Here is a 24,448-nt window from a genome sequence, read left to right on the forward strand (position 1 = left end):
TATATGCACTGGACAGAGTAAAGTAAGGAGGAAACTGTTTCACAATAACTTCTTTCATGTAAACAGGTAAATCAGATAACCTAGAATGAGAGTTGTTTTCTTCATTCATTTAAAAATAAATTGTGATATAGCTCACATGCTATACAAGTTACCCAATTTAAGTGTACAGTTGAATGGCTTTTGATATATTAAATGATTAATTTCCTTAAGTCACAGTGAAAGTGTGTAGCATAGGATGGAATTTTTAAATGTATTTGAGGAAGTGGCATTAATTGCATTAACAATATTTTGTAACCATCACCACTGCCCAATTCAAAAATTTTCTGTTTACCCTGAATAGAAGCTCAGTAACCATTAAGAAGTTAGCTCACATTCCCTCTCTGACCCCAGATTCTGATCAACTCTGTTCTATTTTCAGTCTCTGTGAACTTGTCTTTTCTAGATATTTCATGTAAATGGAATCATATGTAGTTTCCTTTGTTGTCTAGCTATTTTACTTAGCATAATGTTATATTGTCTTCAGGGCTCATACTTCTTGTGTTAGAACTTTGTTCCTTTTATGGGTAAATAATACTCCATTGCATATTACCACATTTTGTGTATCCAAATATGAGTGAATTTAAAGGATTATTGAAGTCTTCTTTTAAAAAAATATGAAATAGGAAAGTATAAAAAATTATAAAATCTAATACTGAATCATGGTATTAGTGTTGGAATTTAAGAAAGATCATCAATCTTAAAATCATAAAATGTTAGAACCAAAAAGGACCTCCAGGATTTCTTCTCAGTGTCAAAATTGAAATAAAAATATCCTGAGACTTTATTGTCCCATAATAATAATATGAGTATTTACTTCTTATGGAAGTCTTCTCTCCTCCACCCTAGCCTTCCAGGACAGAATTAATGCTCCATTGTCTCTGTTTCTTCCTGTTTATTCATGCTTACATGGTATCAATTGCATATTGCATTATAAGCATTTATTGTCTGTCTCCCCTTTTACAAGTCAGTTCCTTGAGGCCACGGACTTTTTTATTTCTCTCCTCATTATCTAATACTGAAGCAGAATTAAGGAATCTCTTACTACCCTGAAAACAATTATGCCAGTTCTAGAATGGTATTAATCAGGTGGTATTTTAAGCCCAGAGAAATTGTGATTCTGCCTGGGTAGTATATTTTGTATCTTTAACGATTAAATTCTGACTTCTCTTTATTTATCTTTTATTTAGTGGAAGCAAGCAGTTTCTTCAACTGTCCTTGGAAAAGTAATAGTTCAACCAGATCAGAATTTTATGGGATTGATTGTTGGTGGTGTCTCCATATCAATAATACTTTTATTATTACTTGGACTGTTTCTGTGGCTAAAAAAGAAAAAGCGCATTAAAGGTACTTTTTGGTTACTGTGTTATTAAGTTACCTGAAGAATATCATCATACAATTTAAAGTCGTCATAGATTCATGTATGCTGACTTATATGAGACTCATAAAAGTCGTGAGTTCTGGGCATTAGATCAAAGTCTACCAGGACCCATGACAGCCATGTCTTTAATAAGCTCTTTCTTTCTCTCTGTTTTAAGATCTGGGCAGTGAATTAGTTCGCTATGATGCAAGAGTTCACACTCCTCATTTGGATAGGCTTGTAAGTGCCCGAAGTGTGAGCCCAACTACAGAAATGGTTTCAAATGAATCTGTAGACTACAGAGCTACTTTTCCAGAAGGTATATTTCAGTTTATTGTTCTGAGAAATATATGTACACCTACCTCAGTGGGTTGTGAATATTGTTTATTTTTGGTTTTGCCTTTATCCTCTTATAAAAATATAAAAGAAGTGTTTGCCTGTGCCAAAGCAGTGTTTCATTTGACACAGAATTACATGGCTCTTACTTTAAAATGGTCCCATGTGTTATCATTTTAGAGTCTTTGGGCTCTCTTCCCATAAATAAGTTAATTTTGAAATCATTTGAGTGAAAGAAACTTATCATCAAAGTGTAATGCTAAGAGAGTATGAAGTTCACTTTACCAATCCAGGAAGAGTTTAGTTGCCAACTATATTTATTTAAATATGAGTGAAAGCTGCTACATTTTTTACCTGTTGGACTCCAAACATTTAAGACCTCCCATTAGGAATCCTTGGAAGCATTCTCAATGATCTGTTAGCATGCAGCCTTTTGCCTTCCATATTTCAAGACTTGCATATATTTTGAGAATTGTCCTAGAAAAACCTTCAGTTATTCTATTATAAAAGGAGGGGTCAGCATCATCTGCTTTGCAAAATACTAGGCCCATGATGTCAGTTAGCTAGAGCTTTTCACATTGTTATATTTACAGTCTCCTGGTGAAAGCAAAGTGTCTGTGTTGTATCAGCTCCATTATCTTTAGAAGTTACAGGACGTGAGTCAAGTACAAGCATTTCCCTGGTTGAATATTTACCATTGGACAAATAAAGTGAGTCACAGGCAGTTTTGAGTACTGGAAAAGTTAGCAGTTGCTCATCCAAAAATGTGAAAGAGCGATGAGGCACTCAACATTTTAACTTTTTCAACACTTACTGTGTCTTACTTTTTGAAGTTCATTTTATTTCTGTAAACAAACACATTGTAAATGTTGTCTTTGCCCATGTGACTCCTTTTGTCTTTTAAACCCATTCCCTTAGCAATATGGATGAAACAAACCCATTGTATAGTTTGACATTTAGATCCAATTAGTCTCTGTTCACATTTCATAGCTCTAATCTGAAATAAATATTTTTTTCAAACTCCTTACACACCAAACCTCTGCCATCGTTGCTAAGAGAGTTGGATTTCCTTCTACACTGTCTACACTGAGCCTACTCTTTGGAGATGTAGAAAGAAAAAACAGGCAAAAGAATCATCCAGAGGGAAGAATGAGGTGATTGATGTACAGTCAGAATCTAATGAAGAGGCAATTGCAGAGCTTTTCTCTCTGTAACAAATGGGAACACCTTGACAGTCTTTTTCAAGGAGGCCTAGAATTCTTTGCGGTGCTACACCAGAGTCAGAAGCTTATGGTTTAAACTGGTTTCTGCATATGTTTGAACTGAACTAAAGGGTTAGTAGAATTCCATGTCAAGGGACTTTTTCTTGTGTTTTATCAAGGATTTCCCTCCATCCCTATACCCCTGAGGATTTATAACCTTGATTTCCAGGATGCAAAGGTTTAGGAAATGAACAGAGTTTAGAGAGATTAATTTGCATTTCCAATATCCTGGAGAAGGTTTGGAGAACCTGGCTCCTTGGGATTAAAGGAAGAGACACCCAACTGCGCTCCCTCCTTCCCTCATCCACCCAGCATTTCTATGCCCTTCCTTTAAGGCTGCACCTGAATTACTTCCAACTAGTAACTACCCTGCCTATAGGTGGCTCCCCAAACTTTCCTGGAATGACTTGAGATTTCACTGCTCTAGCCAGGTTCATTTGTGATTAATCAAACTGTCTACTGTGAAAGGTCTTATAAATGCTTCAGTGGGGTTAGGAATAGTTAGGTACCGCCAACAGCTTCTCTCTAGTTCTGATTCTCTTACTCCTTTGCAGACAAACTGTATTTTGGTGCCAGTAGGGCCCCCCACATAATCCTCTCCCTAAGTTATGTGCTGTTGCATTTCTGTGCCCTGCATCACTTCCTTCTGGTCAGTTGCTGCAGTTACGGTGCCTCCTCCTTGAGCTGTTTGGGTTCCCGGTGGAAAGGGCAAAGCAACTTGTGGCTCCTTTGTCCTGTATAACATTAAGAAGTTTACTCTCAGCACAGTTCCTACCCCTGAGCTGGAAGAACTTCTTGTAAAAGGGAACCTTACCTGAGGCTCTTAGGGAGCTTTGGGTGAAAGATCAGCTCAAAAGCAATACTGATTCCTTTTCCAGGTGACCTCAGTGAGGCTATTAGAATGACATATTAACCCAGTTCTAACCTGCCTTTCCTAAATAGCATTAATGCTAAGTCCAGGGCCATCCCCACACAGTGGAGAATTTATCACCAATGAATAAAAGCTTTCTGTCCTGCACATTTAGTCATTATATACTTCTAGCCGTATTACATATATTTGTGTGTGTATGGCTACATATGTACGCACAGCTATGCATTCGTATATGTTTCAGTGTGTATGCATGTATATCACATGTTTTACTGCGTATATTTTCCTTAGGGATCAATGTAGTTTTGTGCTGTATGAATTAATTCCTTTAATAAACACCATTCTCTCAAACTCATCTTTTTTTTTCCATTTTCTTACATTTGAACTGGATGTTTCTGAGACTAGCCAGTTGCTTGACTACTCCTACTACATCCCGTTCTTAAGAATACACGAATACACTAGCAATCTGTTTAAAAATAAATTTAAAGCATGGTTTTTTGCTATTGATAAAAATGTACAAGGAAATGAAGAGGGAATCAAAGCGTTTAGTGTAAGCACTCTATAAAATGTTTATGTAAGCCTGTATCTTTTCCCAATTATCACTTTTATCAAACAAGTTCCTTTGTAAATGCTCCTCCAGCCTCATTCAATGATACAGCCACCATTTCTTTCATTGTAGAATTCAGACTTACTGAGTTTGCTACTTCTCAGTCTTAACTAAGTGACGTTTCATCATGTTTTCTAGTAATTCTGCTTTGTCTTGCAGACCAGTTTCCTAACTCATCTCAGAATGGATCATGCAGACAAGTGCAGTATCCTCTGACGGACCTGTCTCCCATCCTAACTAGTGGAGACTCTGATATATCCAGTCCATTACTGCAAAATACTGTCCACATTGACCTCAGTGCTTTAAATCCAGAGCTGGTCCAAGCAGTCCAGCACGTAGTGATTGGGCCAAGTAGCCTGATTGTGCATTTCAGTGAAGTCATAGGAAGAGGTAAGTATTTCCACTCGTATTTCTTGTTAAATGCGATTTTCCAGTAAGCATTTTATCTTCTGCCTTTGCAGATTAGGAACTTAGACAATGGTGAAAGCTACTGACAGAGCACTGATAACAAGCATACTTGATTTCTGTCCTGCAGAAATGTAGCCCTGCAAATCAGATCCACAGGGATTTGCCCCTGTGCCTGTAGGCAGTTGGATAATCTCCCCAGTGTATTAGAAATAAATCACATTCCTTTCTCATCTTTCTATCCTACTGGCAACTAGAGTTTCTTGGAAGGTGCTGTTTACTCCCTTTATAAAATCATTCTTTTAAGCTCAAATATTTTCACTCCTATCTCCCTCCTGACTTTACCCTGAGCACAGTGACAAACTCTACCACGTCCTGGTTTATAGCACTTTGTACACTGCTGGATAGCATCAGAAGACAGGGAATTTATAGCATTCCCCTGATCTGAAATGACATAGATCATCTCCCAGTGCACTCCAGTTTATTTGTACAAAGAGGAATGAGTATTGGTAGTAAGCTAGCCAGAGCAGCAATACCAGCTAGCAGAAACAGCATTGGAGGAAGTATTTACCAGGAAAAGTAGCCAATCAGAAGCCAACAAATTAACTCCATTCTTTTTTTTTTTTCCTAAAAAGCTTTTACCCTTAATATTGAATGGCCTCTGATCCATTTTATTCTACTTAAACTGAAAGAGGTTGTGTGGGCCTCCAGCACGATGCGAGAGAAGCTTAATGGCGTGAGTTGCCTGATATGAACGCAGGGCTCAAGGCCTTCTCGGTTTGCTGTGGTTGCATCCACACCCTGCTGCCTCACAGGGTTGGGAGGTTCATCCTCAGCGTGCACTTCCTTCCCTCGGAGCAGCTTCACTGCTGCAAACCTGCTTCCAGAGCTTCCATCAGAGTCCTCTCGGGTTCTCCTAGCAGACTATAAATTCCAGTAATCGCACCCTTTTAGTGTATGTCCTCACTAAGTATGTGCTGTTCTATGCTTGTAAGATTAGATTTCTTTTTAATCAGGAAAGGATGCTAAAATAGCAAATTTTTTTGAAGTAACAATCATTAACAATTCTGTAAATATTAACTACTGTCTATTTGTATGTCTTGGTCTGGTAGAACGTGAGCACTTAAAAGCCAGGTTTTATTTTCTTCATCTTTGAGGGATAAAAGGATAGCCTAATGCCTGACACTCACATACTAGGCACTCAGGACATCGCAGCTGGCTGGATTAATTAATTGATGAATGGCTTACACAACCATCAGATGGTTGGCACGTCTGGAGAAAATTATTGCCACTAGATGAAAGGTTGCCATTGAGAAAATGATGTGGTTAAGACCAGAGAGAATTGCATAAAATGAGTCAGAATGAATTTTCTTCATTTGGGCAACTGTCTTTCAGTTTCTGCCAACCTGGCTTACGTATTAACCGGTGACTAATGGGGGAAATCCTTATTCTATAATACTAACCTTATTTCTAATGGTAACATTTTTATTTCAGTTTAGTTTACTGGAATATAGGGAACTTATTTTACTAGATTTCTTCTTGTGGGTAAAACTTTATTGCTATGTTTTAAAATAAATTTAATCCTTAAAATAATAAATTTCATTTATAAGGTAGATGTTATCCCCTGTTCTCAGTGGTCCCAATGTGCCTTCATATCTCATTATATCAGCCTTTATTAACAGTCATATCACCTACAATTTTTAACCATGTATTAAATGACCATACTGCTTATATCTTCAAGTGAAATGTATTGCATTACCATATGTACACAAATTCAGAGTGAGCTTTTGATGTAGCTGTTAAGACACCTCCTGGGATGCCCACATCCCGTATCTGAGTGTCTGGGTTCCAGTCCCAGCTTCACTCTCAATTCCAGCTTCTTGCCAGTGTACACACTAGGAGGCAACGGGTGATGCTCAAGTAGTTAGGCCTCTGCCACCCATGTGGGAGATGCAGACTGAGTCCCCAGTGCCTGGCTGCGCCCCAGCTATTGCCAGCTATTGTGGGCATTTGGGGAGATTCTCTCTCTCTCTCTCTCTCTCTCTGCCTTTCCAACTGAATTTTCTAAAAAATAGAAACATGTACACATAGAGTGGTATTATTGCTCAAAAGTATAAAAAACAATGCATTGTTCCTATATGGCGAGAAAAGGAGATGAAGGTCGTGCAAAACCTTAATTTACTTAACTATTGGCACAGTTAAATGTTACATAGCACTAACCACGTTTCCTCCTTCACCTAGGGCATTTTGGTTGTGTATATCATGGGACTTTGTTGGACAACGATGGGAAAAAAATTCACTGTGCTGTGAAATCTTTGAATAGTAAGTTACACTTTATATAGCAGTGGAATAAACATTTGTGATTTGCAAACCAATAAACAGCTTATAGTAAAATGTTGATTTATACTTTCTCATGTGGAAAAAATCAGCTACTGCTGAAATTATGGGTCTAACTCAGAAAATCTGTTTGACCTAAACTCTTGCTGAAGTATTTCCTCTGAAATTATCCTTCAGAGCCCATGTAAGTAAGGGTGTAGGAGAAATGAGGTTATTGGATGAACCAAGTATCACTTAACTGTTTTAACTGTGTTGGTCTTATAATAATTGTTTTGCAAGTGACATCTATGGAAAGTATTGGAAGCATGTTGGCACATTCAGTAGTAATGACTCATTTTACCCAGAGACATGGCAATAATTATTTTTTGACCACAACTCCCATTAAAAAGATAAAAATGTAATAAGACAAACAGGAGAAAAGTATGCTGGCAGAAAATTGGAGAATCATAAGTATGATAATACCTCATTTATCCGCATTTTTGTGGAATGAGACGGCTCCACATAAACAAGCTTCCTAAGTAAGTGAAACTTACCCTCTTTTAATGCTGGAACATTTCTTAAAATTTTTGGCTGTTATTAGGAAAATCCTTCTAGGATGAAATGTTGAAGAAACAGAGAATTCTTCCAAACATAAACTAAGTCTTTATGGAGGACTCAGAGTCATAATTATGGCCATAAATTAATGTACTATGCAAACCAATGTATATCACATGCTGGAGTGTGCCTGGCTCTGCCTTTATGCTTACTTTTTCTACTCTCATTTTTAATTCACTGCTTATAATTTGCAGCTGCCTGAAAAAATGTTAACCAGTTATGCTACAGATTTACATTGAAATTAATAAGCCTTAAATGCACTAATGGACATTTTTCCTACAAGACACATTATTGCCACACTATTTCAGCTTTTCTCTATATAAATCTCTGTGCTGAGCAGCGACCTGTATGGTTAATGTGGTTGGAAGTTTGACCATGATGTAATTAAAGAGACAGCCTATATGATACCCAACTACTGGCTGTGATAGATAACTTGCCTTTTAAGAGAGCACTCCTACCAGTTATACTCAGAACAATCATAATACCCAGAAATCCTTCTCTGTGCTTGATGTGTGTTCTAATTCATGTGGACTTCCAGATCTAAGAATGCATTGCATTTATAAAAGAATACCAACACTGTCACCCCAAAAAGATACTAGACAAATTAATAAAATAAAAGCTATAAACTCCTCGTGAATGCTAATTTGTTTCAGGCCCTTGGTATCTCTATCCAGAAATGGTTAGAAACTGTCATACCAAGAAATGGGTACTTAGGTACCATAAAGGGATTCATCAAGTTTTGCTAGCACAGGAGCCACCTCTTTTCATAAATGAAGCACAGCCACTCACTGTGGTTTCTTTTGTGGTTCAGTAGCATAGTTGAGTATTTACAACAGAGACTTCTCAGCCCACAAAACCAAAAAATATTTACTATCTGTCCCTTTACCAAAAAATGACTGCCCTGCACAGTCACTACAGAAATAGAATGGCCAGCTTCTCTGCCCTTTTTCCTATATGAGATACCCTGCAGTTCTGAATGACACAGGCTGGATGCTGTCTTAGGAAACTGGGGGTAGCTGGTGACTTGAGGACATGGTATAGGGTGACACTGTTGGGGCTCAGAAGTATGGCACTTTGGCATGATGAGGACTTTGAACTAAAAGACCTGGAAGAGCCTCAGAAGCAAGGTCTCTTCTTGATGTTTTACTGCCTTTCTTTCTCCTGCTCTCCTTTCTCCTCCAAGATGGGCCATTTCCTCCTTCCCAAGGCAGGTTATAGACACCAGACCCCCTGTCCCTAGAGACAGCCCTAAGACCCAGATATTTTCCTCTAGCCTTTCTATGTAAGAATTGGACATCAAGAAACTCTCGGACTTACCCTGTCTGCGAGTACATCGGAAGCCCTCATTCCGGGAGAGTCCTGCCCCATACCCAGCAGGAAAAAATGCCACACAGAGACTGAGAAGAATCCTAATAGACAGGTTTCCCCCACTTGGGCTGTTACTAGGTTATACTTTTTGTCCAATCACATTTCTACACTGCTGTCCACTCTCCATCGAATCTAAGCATAAAAACTCAGTTCTCCCCTTGAGTCTTTGGGTCTTCATTTCAGAAGACTTCTATGTCACATAAAATTATAGGTAAATAAACTGGCTATGCTTTCCCTTGTCAGCCTTCTTTTTTGTTATTTGAGCGTCATCTATGACTTACGAATGGTGAGAAGAGGTATCCCACCTTTCTAGTCCTACATTATTCACTCCAATGTGTTGTAAAAAGAGTACCCTGGGTTGAGGCTTCGGGACAAGATGTAACCCATGATTTTCCATTTCCTTGCCCTTCCTGTCTAAAGTGATGAATTGTCTGTTGCTGCATCATGAAGTTAATATCTCCTCTGCTGGATTTCTCAGGAATCACTGATATAGGAGAAGTTTCCCAGTTCCTGACTGAGGGGATCATCATGAAAGACTTCAGTCATCCCAATGTCCTGTCACTCTTGGGAATCTGCCTTCGAAGTGAAGGGTCTCCACTGGTGGTCCTACCGTACATGAAACATGGAGATCTCAGAAATTTCATTCGAAATGAGACACATGTAAGTCTGTTACCAAGCTGACTAACTATAGAACCAGCTGTAAACCAGCTGTCCTTTCAAAATATGCCTAGTTTAAGCCTTTTAAAACACTAGTAGCCAAACTCGGATCTGGCTGAAAAGCCCATGAGAGTATTTCAGGCATGGAAAGCCAAGACACTCTGGCAAAAAGATCTCTGTGAGTGAGATCCCAGTGGAAAGAACAGGTCTTCAAAGAGGGAGGTGCCTTTCTCTGAAGGGAGGAGAGAACCTCCACTTTGACTATGACCTTGTCTAAACAAGATAAGAGTCGGAGAACTCAAGGGGCTTCCATAGCCTTGGAAACTCATGACTGGTGCATAGGGAGATTACTGATGCCATAAACAGGAGTGTCAATTTGTAAAGTCAACAACAGGAGTCACTGTGCACTTACTCCTCATGTAGGATCTCTGTCCTTAACGTGCTGTACACTGAGGCTTAATGCTATAACGAGTACTCAAACAGTATATTTCACTTTGTGTTTCTATGGGGGTGCAAACGATTGAAATCTTTACTTAATGTACACTAAACTGATCTTCTGTTAAAAAAAAAAAAAAAAGAAACTATCAATTCCCAACTTGACTCTCACTGGGATTAAACATGACAATAGGTCTGATCTGATTTCATCATCATTTAAAAAAAAATCATCTATTATTTTTCACTTTATGTTTCTGTGTGGGAACAAACTGTTGAAATCCTTACTTAAGGTATACTAAGCTGATCTTCTGTATACTAAGATAATCGAAAATGAATCTTGATGTGAATGGAAGGGGAGAGGGAGTGGGAAAGGGGAGGGTGGTGGGTGGGAGGGACGGTATGGGGGGGAAAGCCATTGTAACCCATGAGACGTACTTTGGAAATTTATATTCATTAAATAAAAGATAAAAAAAAAAAAAAAAAAAAAAAAAAAAAAAAAAAACACTAGTAGCCAAAACGCATGCGTAAAATGTTGGTACCATTCAGAAATCTCAGAACCTTCTATCCCAGTGGGAAGTCAGTGATATCTGGAAGACAGTAATTATATGCTCTGCAAGCAGCCTAACTCTACCATCTGACCGATAGACACATTTAGTCATTGTTGAGTGCCTCCTATGCCAGAAACTGAGCATAGCACAGGAGAAATAGAGGCAGGGCAAACCTCACTGTAGGTGGAGTTTTAACTCTACAATATATTGAAGAATTAGTTACAGATGAGTTCATTACTATTTCCCATACTTATCCCGTACGGTCCTACCTCAGGACCCTTGTACATGCTGCCCCGTCTACCTGGAAACACTCTTCCCCCAAATATCCACACATCTCACTTCCTCTTCTCCTTCAAATCTTTTCCCTAATGTCATCTTCAAAATAGAGCCTTCCCGGCCTGTTGACAAGTGCAGCTGACCTTCCCCATCCTATGCATTTTGGCCTGTCTCCTCTTCCCTGCCTATCTTCCCTCCAGCACACTCACCTGCATCAGACATGCTCAGCTGGAGCTGTCCAGTCCTGTGGCCATGAGGCACATGTGAGAAGTGCAATTGGAGTATGCTATTGTGTTGAATATATTGGTATAAAATAAAGCAGCATATCTCATGAACATATTTCATATTAGGTATATGTTGAAAGAATAATAACTTGAATTCATTGAGTTGAAAAATAAATTATGAAAAATAATTTCACCTATTTCTTTTTACTTTCTTAAATGTGGCTACCAGAAGATTTTAAATTTTCTACTCATATGGGGCTTCCATTATATTTTTGTTGAATAGTGCTATACTAGGCCATAAACGAATAAGTAATAGCTATCCATTTAGGTATATATACAAGGGAATTTCAAAGAGTTCATGAAAAATGGAATTAAAAGATAAGTTTATTTTGAAGCAAAAAAATTTGAAACCTCTGTATATGAGAGACCTTCCAAAAGATCAGTGTATATGATGAAAAACAAATCTTTTTTGTGGTGCCAATGTGTAGCCACTGCCTGCAACACTGGCATCCCACATGGATGCCGGTTCAAGTCTCAGCTGCTCCACTTCAAATCCAGCTACAACTAATGCACCTGGGAAAACAGCAGAGGATGTTCCAAGTGCTTGGGCCACTGCCACTGATGTGGGAGACCTGGAAGAAGCTCCTGACCTCCTGGCCCCTACTTTCAGCCTTGCCCAGCCCTGTCTGTTGCAGCTGATGAAAGATTCATTCTCATTCTCTCTCTCTCTCTCTCTCTCTTTTACCTATCTGTGTGTGTGTGTGTGTCTCCCTCTCTGTAACTCTGCCTTTCAAATAAATAAATCTTTTCGCAAAAAAAAAAAAAATTTCACAAAAGTAAACTTGTCTTTTAATCTACTTTACATAAATTTTTGAAATACTCCTATGTGTACATGCACATCCCATCACAATGTAAAGTCATGAGAGTCAGAATCTTTGTGTTTTGTTCTCTGCTGTGGCTCCAAACCTCTAAAAGAGTATTCTGCATGTGGGCTGTTGTTAAGCATTTGTTGAATGAATGAGCTCACTATTTCAAAAAAGGTTCTTAGTCTCTTGCAAGTGGGAGTTTTCTTCATGATGATGATGCCAGGACCTAAAGGGTGAGCAAGCATCGGCCAGGGCAGGGCCATGGAGGGTGAAAGGAGGAGTCCCCAGAACAGAACTCTAGATACCCTGGCCTCCTTCTTGGCTTCAGAGTCCTGGTCTCTGTGGGAATCCATGGAGTAGCTTTACTGCTGATCAAAAACAACTTTATAAACTTGGGGTCAGATTCTCAGAGAAAATAAGCTCAAGGACAAGAAAGATACATTTTATGATCAACCAAAGCAATGGAACATTCCGGGGCAGTGAGTCTGCGACCTTACCTTACAAAGCTGTCCTAATAGATCCCACTTTCCCTCTTGCCCTTGTCCTGAAGAGTCAGGAGTGCTAGATGTGCAACCTGCTCCAGTAGTTTCTCCAGTTCAAGCTTGGTAGTTTTCCTGTTACCCAGTACAGAATAGCACCACAGCCTTTTACTACCCAGGCAGGAAGTACAGGTGACAACCACTGACAGAGAGGTCTTCCAGAGAAGCCTAAAGCACCAGGCACTGACCTAACCACATGCTGTGTGCTTGGGCAGTGCACCCCTTAGGGCTGAGTTCCCCCTGGCTGCCTTGCATAGTGGCTGCTGAAGAAGAAAGAGCTACTCCTTCCTCAGGCTCAGACCCTGGTCTGGGTTGTCAGCCACAGGGACACCGTGTAATTTCAGATACAGTTCTTACGTTCCTACAGGCAGTCCTGAGTCCAGCCAGTTTCCAGAATGGGGTTTGTGGAGAGTGGGATCTCGTGTTTTCTGTACTGTGCAAGACTTCCCCAGGAGTGAGCACGTGCATCAGTACCTGCGGGAGGTCTTCTGATGTGATAGATCTCACAACCATGTAGCCTTTGGAACTAACAGACTTAGGTTAAAATCATGATTCTACTACATCTGGGTGGCTTGGGGTGATTTATTTCTCTCTGAGCCTGCTATCTTTACTGTGTATCTGATGCTTTGATACCTGAGGTCTCTGATGCTGGAGGGACTGCCCCTCCCGAGGCTAGCTAAGTCCTGGAGGTATTCAATAGCTTGCGTTTATATGCAAACCAACCAATCCAGAACCTTTCTCCCTGCCACCTGCTAGATGGGCCATTCCCACTCCAGTTGCTACCCACTACTTACCCATCCCATGGTCAGACGTCACCAGCAACCAAGAACAGCCTTTCCATCACAGGGCCTGCGGAAATTATTCAGAATAGCCGATCCCGAACCTGCTTGCCCAGGCTCACGGGCCTTCCTGGTGGAAACTGCAGTAATCTCTCGCCCTGTTTTTCCCCTTGCTCCTGACTGTTCTCAGTGCTCCTCTGTGTGGCCTGCATTATGTCATGTACCCAAGCCCCTTGGAAAGTGTCATGATGGATTGCCCTCATCATAACCAAAGAATCATAAAACCTACATTTTTAAGCCTCTCCACCTTCCTATCTGAAAAGCAGAACCTGTCACACATGCATTACAGAAGTGTCTAAAGATAAGCCGTCATTTACAAAAACTTTGTATACAATACATACTTCAAAAATGTTGTTGCTATCAACTGGCACAAACTGTTATTTGAGACAATATTGTAATTCTTACAAACATTTCAAAATTCTGAGATCCAAATTATGATAGTAGATGCTTAGCTTATGCTTTTCCGACTGTCTTTGATTTCAGAACCCAACTGTAAAAGATCTTATTGGCTTTGGTCTTCAAGTAGCAAAAGGCATGAAATACCTTGCAAGCAAAAAGTTTGTCCACAGAGACTTGGCTGCAAGAAACTGTATGTAAGTAGTAGTCTCTGTGCCATGTGTCCACCTTAAGTGACAAGGAGGAGTCTGTCCCCAGCTGTTGAATGCTAGGGCAGATGTTTTCTCCTTTATGCAAACCTCCTTTGGTTCCATTAAAGTTTTAAATGGATGTGTAAGCCTTGGGGATGTGGGCGGGGCTTTCATGCTTTATCAGACAAAGAATTTAAAAGGGTTGCTCCATAGGGGGTCTTACACAGCTGTTGTATGTTTTGCTACCCACAGCCCTTCCCACCAGTAGCCCCCAGTGTTGTGGTTTCATGCCACATTAGTGTTTGCTAGGGAGAATTTGATCTTCAGCATTTTACAGTGAAAAGGAGAGGAGTGGTAACACAGATACCAATATAGTGTAACTTCCCAAGAGTGGACTTGAAGTCAGCCTGCAGAAGCCCTACCAAAAATGGTATTTGGGAATGAATATACAAAGAACTTTATTTGTGTCTGGCTGCCTGGCTGGATAACACAACAGTCAACAGTTAGTAATTGATTCAGTGCTTTTTCCCCTGCGCAGCCCTGATTCATGACTTATGGTATGTGTGAATGAAAGAGCTGTGCTATTAATTTCCTACCTTGGTTTTGGTCGATGTAACAACATAAAAGCCAGCTTAAACAAAGGATATGCAGCCTCACACAGCGGAAATTGATTTTTTTTTTTTTACTAAACTTTGCTGTTTTTCTTAGATGTTTTACTGTGTATCCTTTTTTTCTATTACCTCAGTGGTGAGCTATATGAATTTAATATACTAACTTAGCCTGAGAATGAAAAAGTACCCTCCATGTTTCCCATAAAACTGAGTATTGCTAATAAGTTGACAGGTGAAGATATGTGATTCCTTTGGGGAGTCAATTGGTAGATTCTGTTTGACAACCAAGGAAAACTGGGAGAAGAGGCAGTTTTACTGCTTCTCTAATTCTACATTAAAGCATAGTGGAGTTTCTTACGTTTAACATTCATGAGTTCTCAGCCTGTTGAATTCATAATGGAAATGTCAAGCATCTTTATTGAAGAATTCCATTATAATTTAATGCTAGGTCAATAGAGGCCAGATGAGGCACTCCTGCTCAGGAGTTATGGATTTCAGATACCAACGTCACTTGCTCTACTCTGTAGATATTCAGCATTGCTGTAAATAATTCTGTTTCAGCCACCAGGAATAATTTTTTTGTCCATTCTGTAGGTTGGATGAAAAATTCACTGTCAAAGTTGCTGATTTTGGTCTTGCCCGAGATATGTATGATAAAGAATACTATAGTGTACACAACAAAACAGGTGCAAAACTGCCAGTGAAGTGGATGGCTTTAGAAAGTCTGCAAACTCAGAAGTTTACAACCAAATCTGATGTGGTAATGTACCAATCATCCCTGACTTTCTCCTCTTTTACTTTTATACCCACCTTTCTTTATAATTTTATGGCATCTCAATTTAAAAAAAAAAAAAAAAAAGTCCTAATTTCCAGCCAATTCCAGTTATCTTCATGTGTAAAACTGATGTTGGTTGTCTGCTGGATACCCCTAGGATATTTCCATAAATTTACTCTTTTATTAAAATCCATTTATTGAGTAGGGTACCATGCTGGCTCCTTAGAAAGCTCAAAGGGGAACCATGAATGACCCCTGTCATCCAGGAGGCTATCAGTGATTTTGACACACAGTGGACTGGGATTCGCCCTACTTCTCATAGCCCAAGGGCAGCAAGAATTCCACCTTGGATCTGGAAGCTGCAGCTAAGGCAGGTCTGGCAGTGAGAGCATGATCCTTGCACCTGCCTGGAAAAGTGGCCTCCTTTATCTGCAAAGACCATCCTCCTCTCACAGGCAAACTTCAGGCATGTACCTGAGCACTGAGGATGGGAGACACACTCACCAGCTCCACTGCATTGCCCTTATTACCTTATGCAGGAGGTGGTGCTTAAAATGAGCCTGAAGGGAAAAAAGGTTTGAAGTTGGGCAACTGATCAAATGGAAATACCAATCCAGGTGAGGCCAAGGGTCTGGAGGGTACAAGCATCTCTAAATTTTAAAGAAGCAGTGCTTATTGGTTATTGGGCAAGCAGGGAGAGCACAGAGGGAGTTAGCAGAATAAGTTGAGAAAAATAGATTTATTCTAGATCATAGAGGTCCTTGAAAACCAAACCAGCACACCTGGAATTTATTCTCTGGCCATGGGGAAACATAAACATCTAACAAGATTAGATTGCAGTCCTCTTCCTTCTGAGAGACGATGTGAGAGGAATAGAGGCAGAACGACGGAGAGGTAGAACTTGAAATAATGTAGAAACTGTAGGAGTGGAAAGGAATTGATGAAGGGGGCATCTCAGAGGTATTATCCGCGGTATTCCGCAAGAATTGATTAAAGTCAAAGATGAGCAAAGCTGTATGCTGGTGCAGTAACAAATATGTGACGACCAGGAGCAAAAAGCTGGAGCAGGAGAAAAAAACACTTAGGTCCTTGAATAAGATGGGTTTGACTTGGGAGAAGGATGTGCAGGCAGAGAGGTCAATCAGGCACTTGAAATTTGGATCTGTAGCTTGTAGAAAAGGTTCTCTTAGCTAGGGCGGCCATGATAAAATACCATACACGAGATGACTTTCATAGCAGAAATCTAACAGTTCTGGAGGCAAGAAGTCCAAGATCAGGCGCCAGCATGGTTGTTGGACTCTCTTTCTGGTTTATAGATTGTTACCTTCTCCAGTGAAGTTTCTCTTCCTTACAAATCATCACCTTCTCTCTGAGGGCTTTTCACATGGCTGAAGAGCAAGAGAAGCTCTTACAGGGGTGTTAATTCCTTCATGAGAGCCCACCCTTACGGCCTCATCTAAACATTATTACCTCTCAAAGGCTCCATTTCCAGACACCATCATACTGGGGATTGGGATTTCAGCGTATGAATTTCCAGGGGACACAGTTCAGTCCATAACAGAGGTCAAATCTAGGGATATGTGTTTGAGAGTTTGAAAGTAATTATTCAGGAGGACCTACAGATGTGAAGTGAAAGAGAACAAAGAGGTAGACGGCCCAGGAGAAGGGACTGCCATGAAAGCTAGAGGAAGAGAAAGTTTCTGGTATGATCAGCAGTGTCGGTTTCTCCTGAGCGCATCGAAAGAGTGACAAACATCATTCAGTCTAGATGTGCTGAGGAGTCTGGGCATGCAATGGGTTGGGGAGTACACGTAGACTGTTCATATGCAGCAAGTCAAGAAGACTGTGAATCTAGAAGTACACAAAGATTGACACCTGGGAAAGAAAAAAGTGGAAGCCCATGATATCAGCAAACAATGCAGGCAGAAAATAATGTTGGTGGAGGGTGTGGATTTGAAAAGATACAGGGTTGGCAGCTATTGAAAGATAATGAGATAGGGATCTGAATGCTATATTGGATTGGGAAGCAAGAAGTCATCATACTCCTCCCTGTGAGTCAGCCAAAGCGAACAGTGAGGCCATGTTCGTAAGAGTTTTAAACAAATTGTAGTCTTCAAGGGAAAGTCGACTTTCCATTCCTGTGAAGGGAATATTACAGAATAAATTGAGGTGACTAGATAAGTGTGTCACAGGTTATTGTGGAAGAATGCAACTTCCACATGTGAAAGATTGATAAGAGAAACTGATAGTACACAGTGGAGCTGAGTGTCTGGGGTTCTGATCCTGAAAGGTTCCCTGTTAGTCTGCCATCCAGAACCTGATCCAGTTCTTAACAATGCAATAGTAAGAAGGCAAAATACTCTAGTTTTTTTAAACAGGCAAAATATTTGAATAGACATTTTACCAAAGATACTTATGAATAATAATAATATAATAATAAAGACATGGAATGAAAACATGTGCTCATATGAAGACATGTACATGAGTGATCACAGTAGTGTTTGTCTTAACAGCCAAAAACTGGGAGCAATCCTAACATCCATCAACTGGTAAGTGGACAAATAAAATGTGGTATATCTATACAGTGGAATACTGCCATTCAGCAGTATGAAGGAACTACTGATGCATGCTACAACATGTGGCAGAAACATTGTTAGGGGCAAGAAGGCAGACGCAAAAGATTTATGTTGGATGATTCTTATTACAGGAAATTTCTAGCAAGAGCTCAAACTCTAGAGAGAACATACATTGATAGTTAGCTGGGGCTGACAATGGGAGTGAGGACTGACTATAAATGGGTATAAGGGAACTTTCTGAAGTGTTAAATTGATTGTGGTAGTAGCTGTACAACTAAATAAACTTAGTAAACATATCAACTTTAAACTTAAAATTGGCACCTTTTATAATCTGTAAGTTATACATCAGCAAAGCTGTTAAAAAGTATCTGATGAAATTTTGCATGTTCAAGGTAAGAGTTGGATTCTGAACATTTTGACAACCCCCACACACACCCTGCTACCACACACACACATGGCACCACGGTCAGCACTTCTCACATAGCAACAGTCACTCAGAATCTTGACTGGAAACTTATACACACTTCTGTAGATGTGATGATGCTATTTCAGTCTCCCTGTTGTCGAAAGACACTGTGTCTTACTTTTTAAAGGCCGAACCTGAGTAATCTGTACACAGTGCTGCTTTGGCAAATGGTTACTTGTTGCATGGATAAATCTGCACAGAGATTCACTTTGAGAACATCACAGTCTTTTGGCAGTTTACATGGCACATTTCCAAAAGCATGCCCTAAGCTGTATGGATGTTGAGGATCTACAAGCCAAAACTTGCCTGCTTATAGATAGTTTCTCATTCTAGCCAATGCTGGATGAAGTTCAGCTACAGTCCCAATACTCTTTAAGTCAGATAAAATTGGAGTATTTCTACACTTGAAATTTCTCATACTATGTTTCATGCTGAGTGCAAGCTCTTTCCTTGGTCTGCACTGACTTCTCAAAAGTTCAGTCCAGCCAGCTTTTCTCAGCCCTCATCCTGCCTCATCTTTCTGAAGCATTTTCTGTATCCACCACCCCTTCCTTCTTGAAATTTCCTCTTCCTTTGTCTTCCTGGACACTGCGCCATCTGCTTTGTCTCCTGCTCTCACTGTGTTTTCTTTATCCTTGGTGCTGCTTCTGTTTCTCTCACCTGCTTGGTGTAGCTGTTCCTTATGAGTCTTGGCTTCCAGGGTCAGCCTCCCTCAATAACTGCAAGCATTCCAGCGACAAACAACTCTGCCCCTCTCTACCTGTGTGTCAGCAGCAGCACAAACTTACCATGCTCAGAATCAGATTCTTTCCTGCCATGTTGGCATGTCTCATTTCCTGATTTCTGATGATGGCATCACCATTGTACAATTTGCCTTACTGTCTTTTCAGTGTATCCTCCTTCAAGTATTGACAAAAGCATGCATTATGTAACAACCACCATCAGGACAGAGAAGAGTTCCTTCATCTCAGAACCTTGCCTTGTGTCCTTTGTCATCACCTCTCCCTGTCCCCAGGATCTGCAAATCTCTGATGTTTTCTGCCTCTATAGTTTTATTTTTTTGAGAACATTATGTAAATGAAATCATACAGTTACCTTTTGAGCTTGTGTCTTTTCACTTAATGTTTTGAGAGTTGTCTATGTTGTATTGGTATTATTTTTTTTTTTTTTGACAGGCAGAGTGGACAGTGAGAGAGAGAGAGACAGAGAGAAAGGTCTTCCTTTGCCGTTGGTTCACCCTCCAATGGCCGCCGCGGCCAGCGTGATGCGGCCGGCGCACCGCGCTGATCCGATGGCAGGAGCCAGGAGCCAGGTGCTTTTCCTGGTCTCCCATGGGGTGCAGGGCCCAAGCACCTGGGCCATCCTCCACTGCACTCCCTGCACTCCCGGGCCACAGCAGAGGGCTGGCCTGGAAGAGGGGCAACCGGGACAGAATCCGGCGCCCCGACCGGGACTAGAACCCGGTGTGCCGGCGCCGCTAGGTGGAGGATTAGCCTAGTGAGCCGCGGCGCCGGCCTATGTTGTATTGGTATTATTAATGTATCAGTCCTTTCTCAAGTTTGACTACTTTAGGTATCCAACCTAGGTAGAATCACACAGCCTTCCTGTGGCTGATTTGTATCACTTAGTTTAATGTTCTCAAGGTGTACCCATGTTGAAGCATATGACAAAGCTTTCTTTTTTTAAATTCTAAATAATATATCATTGTATGTATGTACCACATTTTCTTTATTTATTTGCCTGTCAGTGGATATTTAGGGTTCTTTCACTTCGTGGCTATTGTGAGTAGTGCTGAAATGAACATGGATATGAAGATTCCTTTGAGATCATGTTTCCAGTTCTTTTGGATAAATACCCAGAAGTAGGATTGCTGGGGCATGATTTATATTTTAAATATTTTAAGGAAACTTCATACTGTTTTCCACAGTTGAATGGCTCTTTCCTTTTATTTCTGAGTAGTAGTCCATTGTACTGCTGGACCACATTTTATATATCCGTTCACCAGTTGAAGGACATTTGAGGTCTTGGTGATTTTAGGCAATTAATTATATATAACTATAAATGCTGTGACATTTGCTTAAAAGTTTGTAGATCAAAATAATTTTTATTTTGGTTTTGTTAAATACCTAGAATTAAGACGCTAAAATATGTGTATGTTCACCTTTATCAGAAATTGCCCTCTTTTCCAAAATCTCTCTATCATTTTATATCCCTACTAACAATCCATACGCGTTCTAGTTGTTGAGGATCCTCATCAGCACTTGTTATGGTCAGTTTTCAAGGGTTTTGCCCTTCTATTAGGTTGTAGTGATATCTTATTTTCTTCTTAGTCTTTGTTTCTCTAATGATTAATGACATTGAGCACCTTTTCATGTGCTTGTTTGCCATCTCTGTGTCTCCTTCAGTGAAGTGTCTACTCAGGTTGTTTGCCTATTTTTTTTAGGTTTCAGAATTGATTTTCAGGCTTTTTAAATTGTTATGTGTTTGATTATATTTGAAAGGCAGAGAGAAAAACAGACAGAACTCATTCATCTACTTATACCTGCCCAAATGCCTGCAGTAGCTTGAGCCCAGCCAATCTGAAGCCAGGAGCCTTGAACTCCATCAGGGTTTCCCATGTGGGTGGCAAGGACGTAACTACTTGAGCCATCACCTGTGCTACCTCTCAGGGTCTGCATTAGCAGGAAGCTGGAGTCAGATGTGAAGCTGGGACTCCAACCCAGACACTCTGAGATGGGATGCATGCGTATCAATTGACATCATAGCACCCATACCAAACACCCACCTCCAGACTTTAGTATTATTACTATTGAGTTTTTAGGGTTTTTTAATGCATTCTAGACACATATATGTATTATCAGATACATGGTTTTGCAAATACATTTTCTACTCTGTGGATTGTCTTTTCATTTCTTTTTCTAATGTCTTTACAAGAGCAAGTGTTTTTAATTTCATTGAAAATTTAATCAGTTTACCAGTTGATGAGGTTTTATCAATAATCCTTTTTTCTCTTTTATCAATTCTGGTTTGTATTTATCTTCTCAACTTACCTACTCTTGAATGTTACATTTTCTAGTCTCCACCCCTTACTTATCTTGGCAGTGACCCCTTCTGTCACTTTGTACAGCTTTTTCCAACCATCTCTGACATCTCATTGCTGCTCTGGTCCTCACCTTGGCTAAAGATGGGCAGAGAGTCTTCAGATGAGCTCATTGCTCAGACATCCCAAATGACCGGGCCAGTGCCACACAATACACATGAATGACAGAGCTCCCTTGCCTTGAAAGTAAAAGCGACCTGCCTCTCTCCCCCACTGTACCCACATCTTTCCCCTCAGCCCCACACATATCCCAGCTTCTCTCTTGCTGGTCAGGGTCATTCTCTTTCATGCCTCCTCCTCCCACAGTGCTGTCAGTCACAAGCGCTTTTATGGGAGTTTGGGATGCAGACTGGACAGTGTTTTTCTTAGAAACAGCCTCCCTCCCCCCGACCCAGTGCCAGGAGTCCCACAGCTCTCCTCTGGGACTTGGTTACTACCCAATCTTAGAACTCCTTGCAAATGTTCTCACCTCTTCCCTCTTGTTTAAGGAGTTCATCTCCAAACTTACGGGTAGCCTAGGCTATCAGTGAGAGAGACTTAATCAGAACTTCACTGCCTTCTCAGAACTTTGGTTTCTCTATCTTTAAAACATCTATGAAACCAGTTACATTGCAGAGTTGTTATAAGGATGAAGTAAGATAATATTTTTAAAGGGTATGACTCCCATGCATGCCTTGTTATATGACAGATAGTCTTCTCCCTCCCTGATTCGGGAGTATAACCTCATAGGCTCCTGTGCTGCATGTGTTACTGTTCTGATTCAGAGGCCTCCTAAGTGGCCCCTGTATTGTGGATCACCATGTTCTTTTGTCTCCTGCATACAGAGTATTTATAGATGTAGTCTCCAGGAGCACAAAGTCAAGTCCCGTCACTTTCAGTTTAACCTACCTGCAACATTTAGAAACCTCCACCGCATAGACATATTTCAACTTTATCTCTAGTCCTCATGCAGTGGGACCTGTAGTGCTCACAGTTCAACAAAAACACATGTGAGCCGGCGCCGTGGCTCAATAGGCTAATCCTCCACCTTGCGGCGCCGGCACACCGGGTTCTAGTCCCGGTCGGGGCGCCGGATTCTGTCCCGGTTGCCCCTCTTCCAGGCCAGCTCTCTGCTATGGCCAGGGAGTGCAGTGGAGGATGGCCCAGGTGCTTGGGCCCTGCACCCCATGGGAGACCAGGAAAAGCACCTGGATCCTGGCTCCTGCCATCGGATCAGCGCGGTGCGCCGGCTGCAGCGGCGGCCATTGGAGGGTGAACCAACGGCAAAGGAAGACCTTTCTCTCTCTGTCTCTCTCTCTCACTGTCCACTCTGCCTGTCAAAAAAAAAAAAAAAAAAAAACACATGTGTCCTCTTGCCCTTGGGGTCACTTCCTCCATCTGGAGCACTCTGTCTGCATGTTCCACGTGCCCAGAAAACACATTCCCCTGCTCCTCCAAGACCCGCCTTCTTGTCACTCTTCCTGAAGCCTTTCTCAGCACCTCACTGTTTTCTCTTTGACTTTTCCCTGTGTCACAGTCACTATCTTACTGATCTGTGTAACATCTTTCTGCACAATACTCTTTTTTTAAGATTTATTTTATTTATTTGAAAGAGTTCAGCGTTACAGAGAGAGGTAGAGACAGGGAGAAAGGTCTTCGATCCGCTGGTTCACTCCCCAGATGGCTGCAATGGCCAGAGCTGCGCCGATCCGAAGCCAGGAGCCAGAAGCTTCCTCCGGGTCTCCCATCCTCTACTGCTATCCCAGGCCAGAGCAGAGAGCTGGATCAGAAGTGGCGCAGCCGGGACTAGAACCGGCACTCACATGGGATGCCGGCGCCTCAGGCCAGGGTGTTAACCCACTGCGCCATAGTACCAGCCCCACAATACTCTTTTTTAAAAAAATTTATTTATTTATTTGAAAGAGTTACAGAGAGGCAGAGGCAGAGAGAGAGAGGTCTTCCATGTGCTGGTTCACTCCCCAGATGGCCACAACCGCTGGAGCTGCGCCAATCAAAAGCCAAGAGTTTTTTCTTGATCTCCCATGAAGGTACAAGGGCCCAAAGACTTGGGCTATCTTCTTCTGTTTTCCCAGACCATAGCAGAGAACTGGATAGGAAGTAGAGCAGCTGGGACTTGAGCCAGTACTCATATGGGATGCCAGTACTGCAGGTGGTGGCATTACCCACTATGCCACAGCGCCAGCCCCTGCACGATACTCTTACACTTGTTCAAGCAGCCCTGGACCTGTTCAGTAACTTGGGCAGTAACCTAATTGTACATGATCAAAGTTCAATAAATACTCATTAGATAGAATTTAATGCTTTGAAGGTTAACCCAGTGACAAGTGAATCACAAGGTTTTCAGGCTATGGCAGCCTTTGAAGGGCTGAATTAGATAGCAAAGTTATCTAGCACCCTCCCCCACCCCCGGGGGGTGGAGGGGAAGGTTTTGTGGTCTGTGATTGGATCAAGCCAGTCCAAGGCCTTAAAGGGTTCTTGCACTTGGGCAAAAAGGAAAGAGCCATTAGCAGAAATTTGTATCAGCAACTCCCATCTCTACCTAGCTTCTTTCTTTCGGTCACAGTTTATTGTCCTTGCAGAGTATTACACTACCCTTGCCTCTTAATGTTATAATTTCCTGTTCCACCTGTCTAGTGTGGATTCTCTTCTCCAAGCTTCCTTTTCTTTCTTTCTCTTTTTTTTGGGGGGAGGGGCAGGCTTCATCTCTTCCCCCATGTACTTCTTTGCCTTGGAGTAGCCTGAGAGTGTTGCCAAGCAGGAACTGACTTCCTGGGTC

General features: G+C 41.1%; 1 protein-coding gene across 2 annotated transcripts in view; it reads left to right on the forward strand.

Moving 5' to 3' along the window:
• The window catches only part of MET (MET proto-oncogene, receptor tyrosine kinase), a 134,644-nt gene that overhangs the window by 106,479 nt on the left and 3,717 nt on the right, over positions 1-24,448 (forward strand). For both annotated transcript variants that reach the window (XM_051847986.3, NM_001171040.1), the window contains 7 exon segments: positions 1,227-1,383; positions 1,575-1,715; positions 4,629-4,859; positions 7,116-7,196; positions 9,652-9,833; positions 14,041-14,150; positions 15,350-15,515. In XM_051847986.3, coding sequence (XP_051703946.3) covers positions 1,227-1,383; positions 1,575-1,715; positions 4,629-4,859; positions 7,116-7,196; positions 9,652-9,833; positions 14,041-14,150; positions 15,350-15,515 — 1,068 coding nt within the window.

This window comes from Oryctolagus cuniculus, chromosome 3, assembly GCF_051225735.1.
Source record: "Oryctolagus cuniculus isolate XC-2025 breed Fujian yellow rabbit chromosome 3, ASM5122573v1, whole genome shotgun sequence".
Lineage (NCBI taxonomy): Eukaryota > Metazoa > Chordata > Mammalia > Lagomorpha > Leporidae > Oryctolagus > Oryctolagus cuniculus.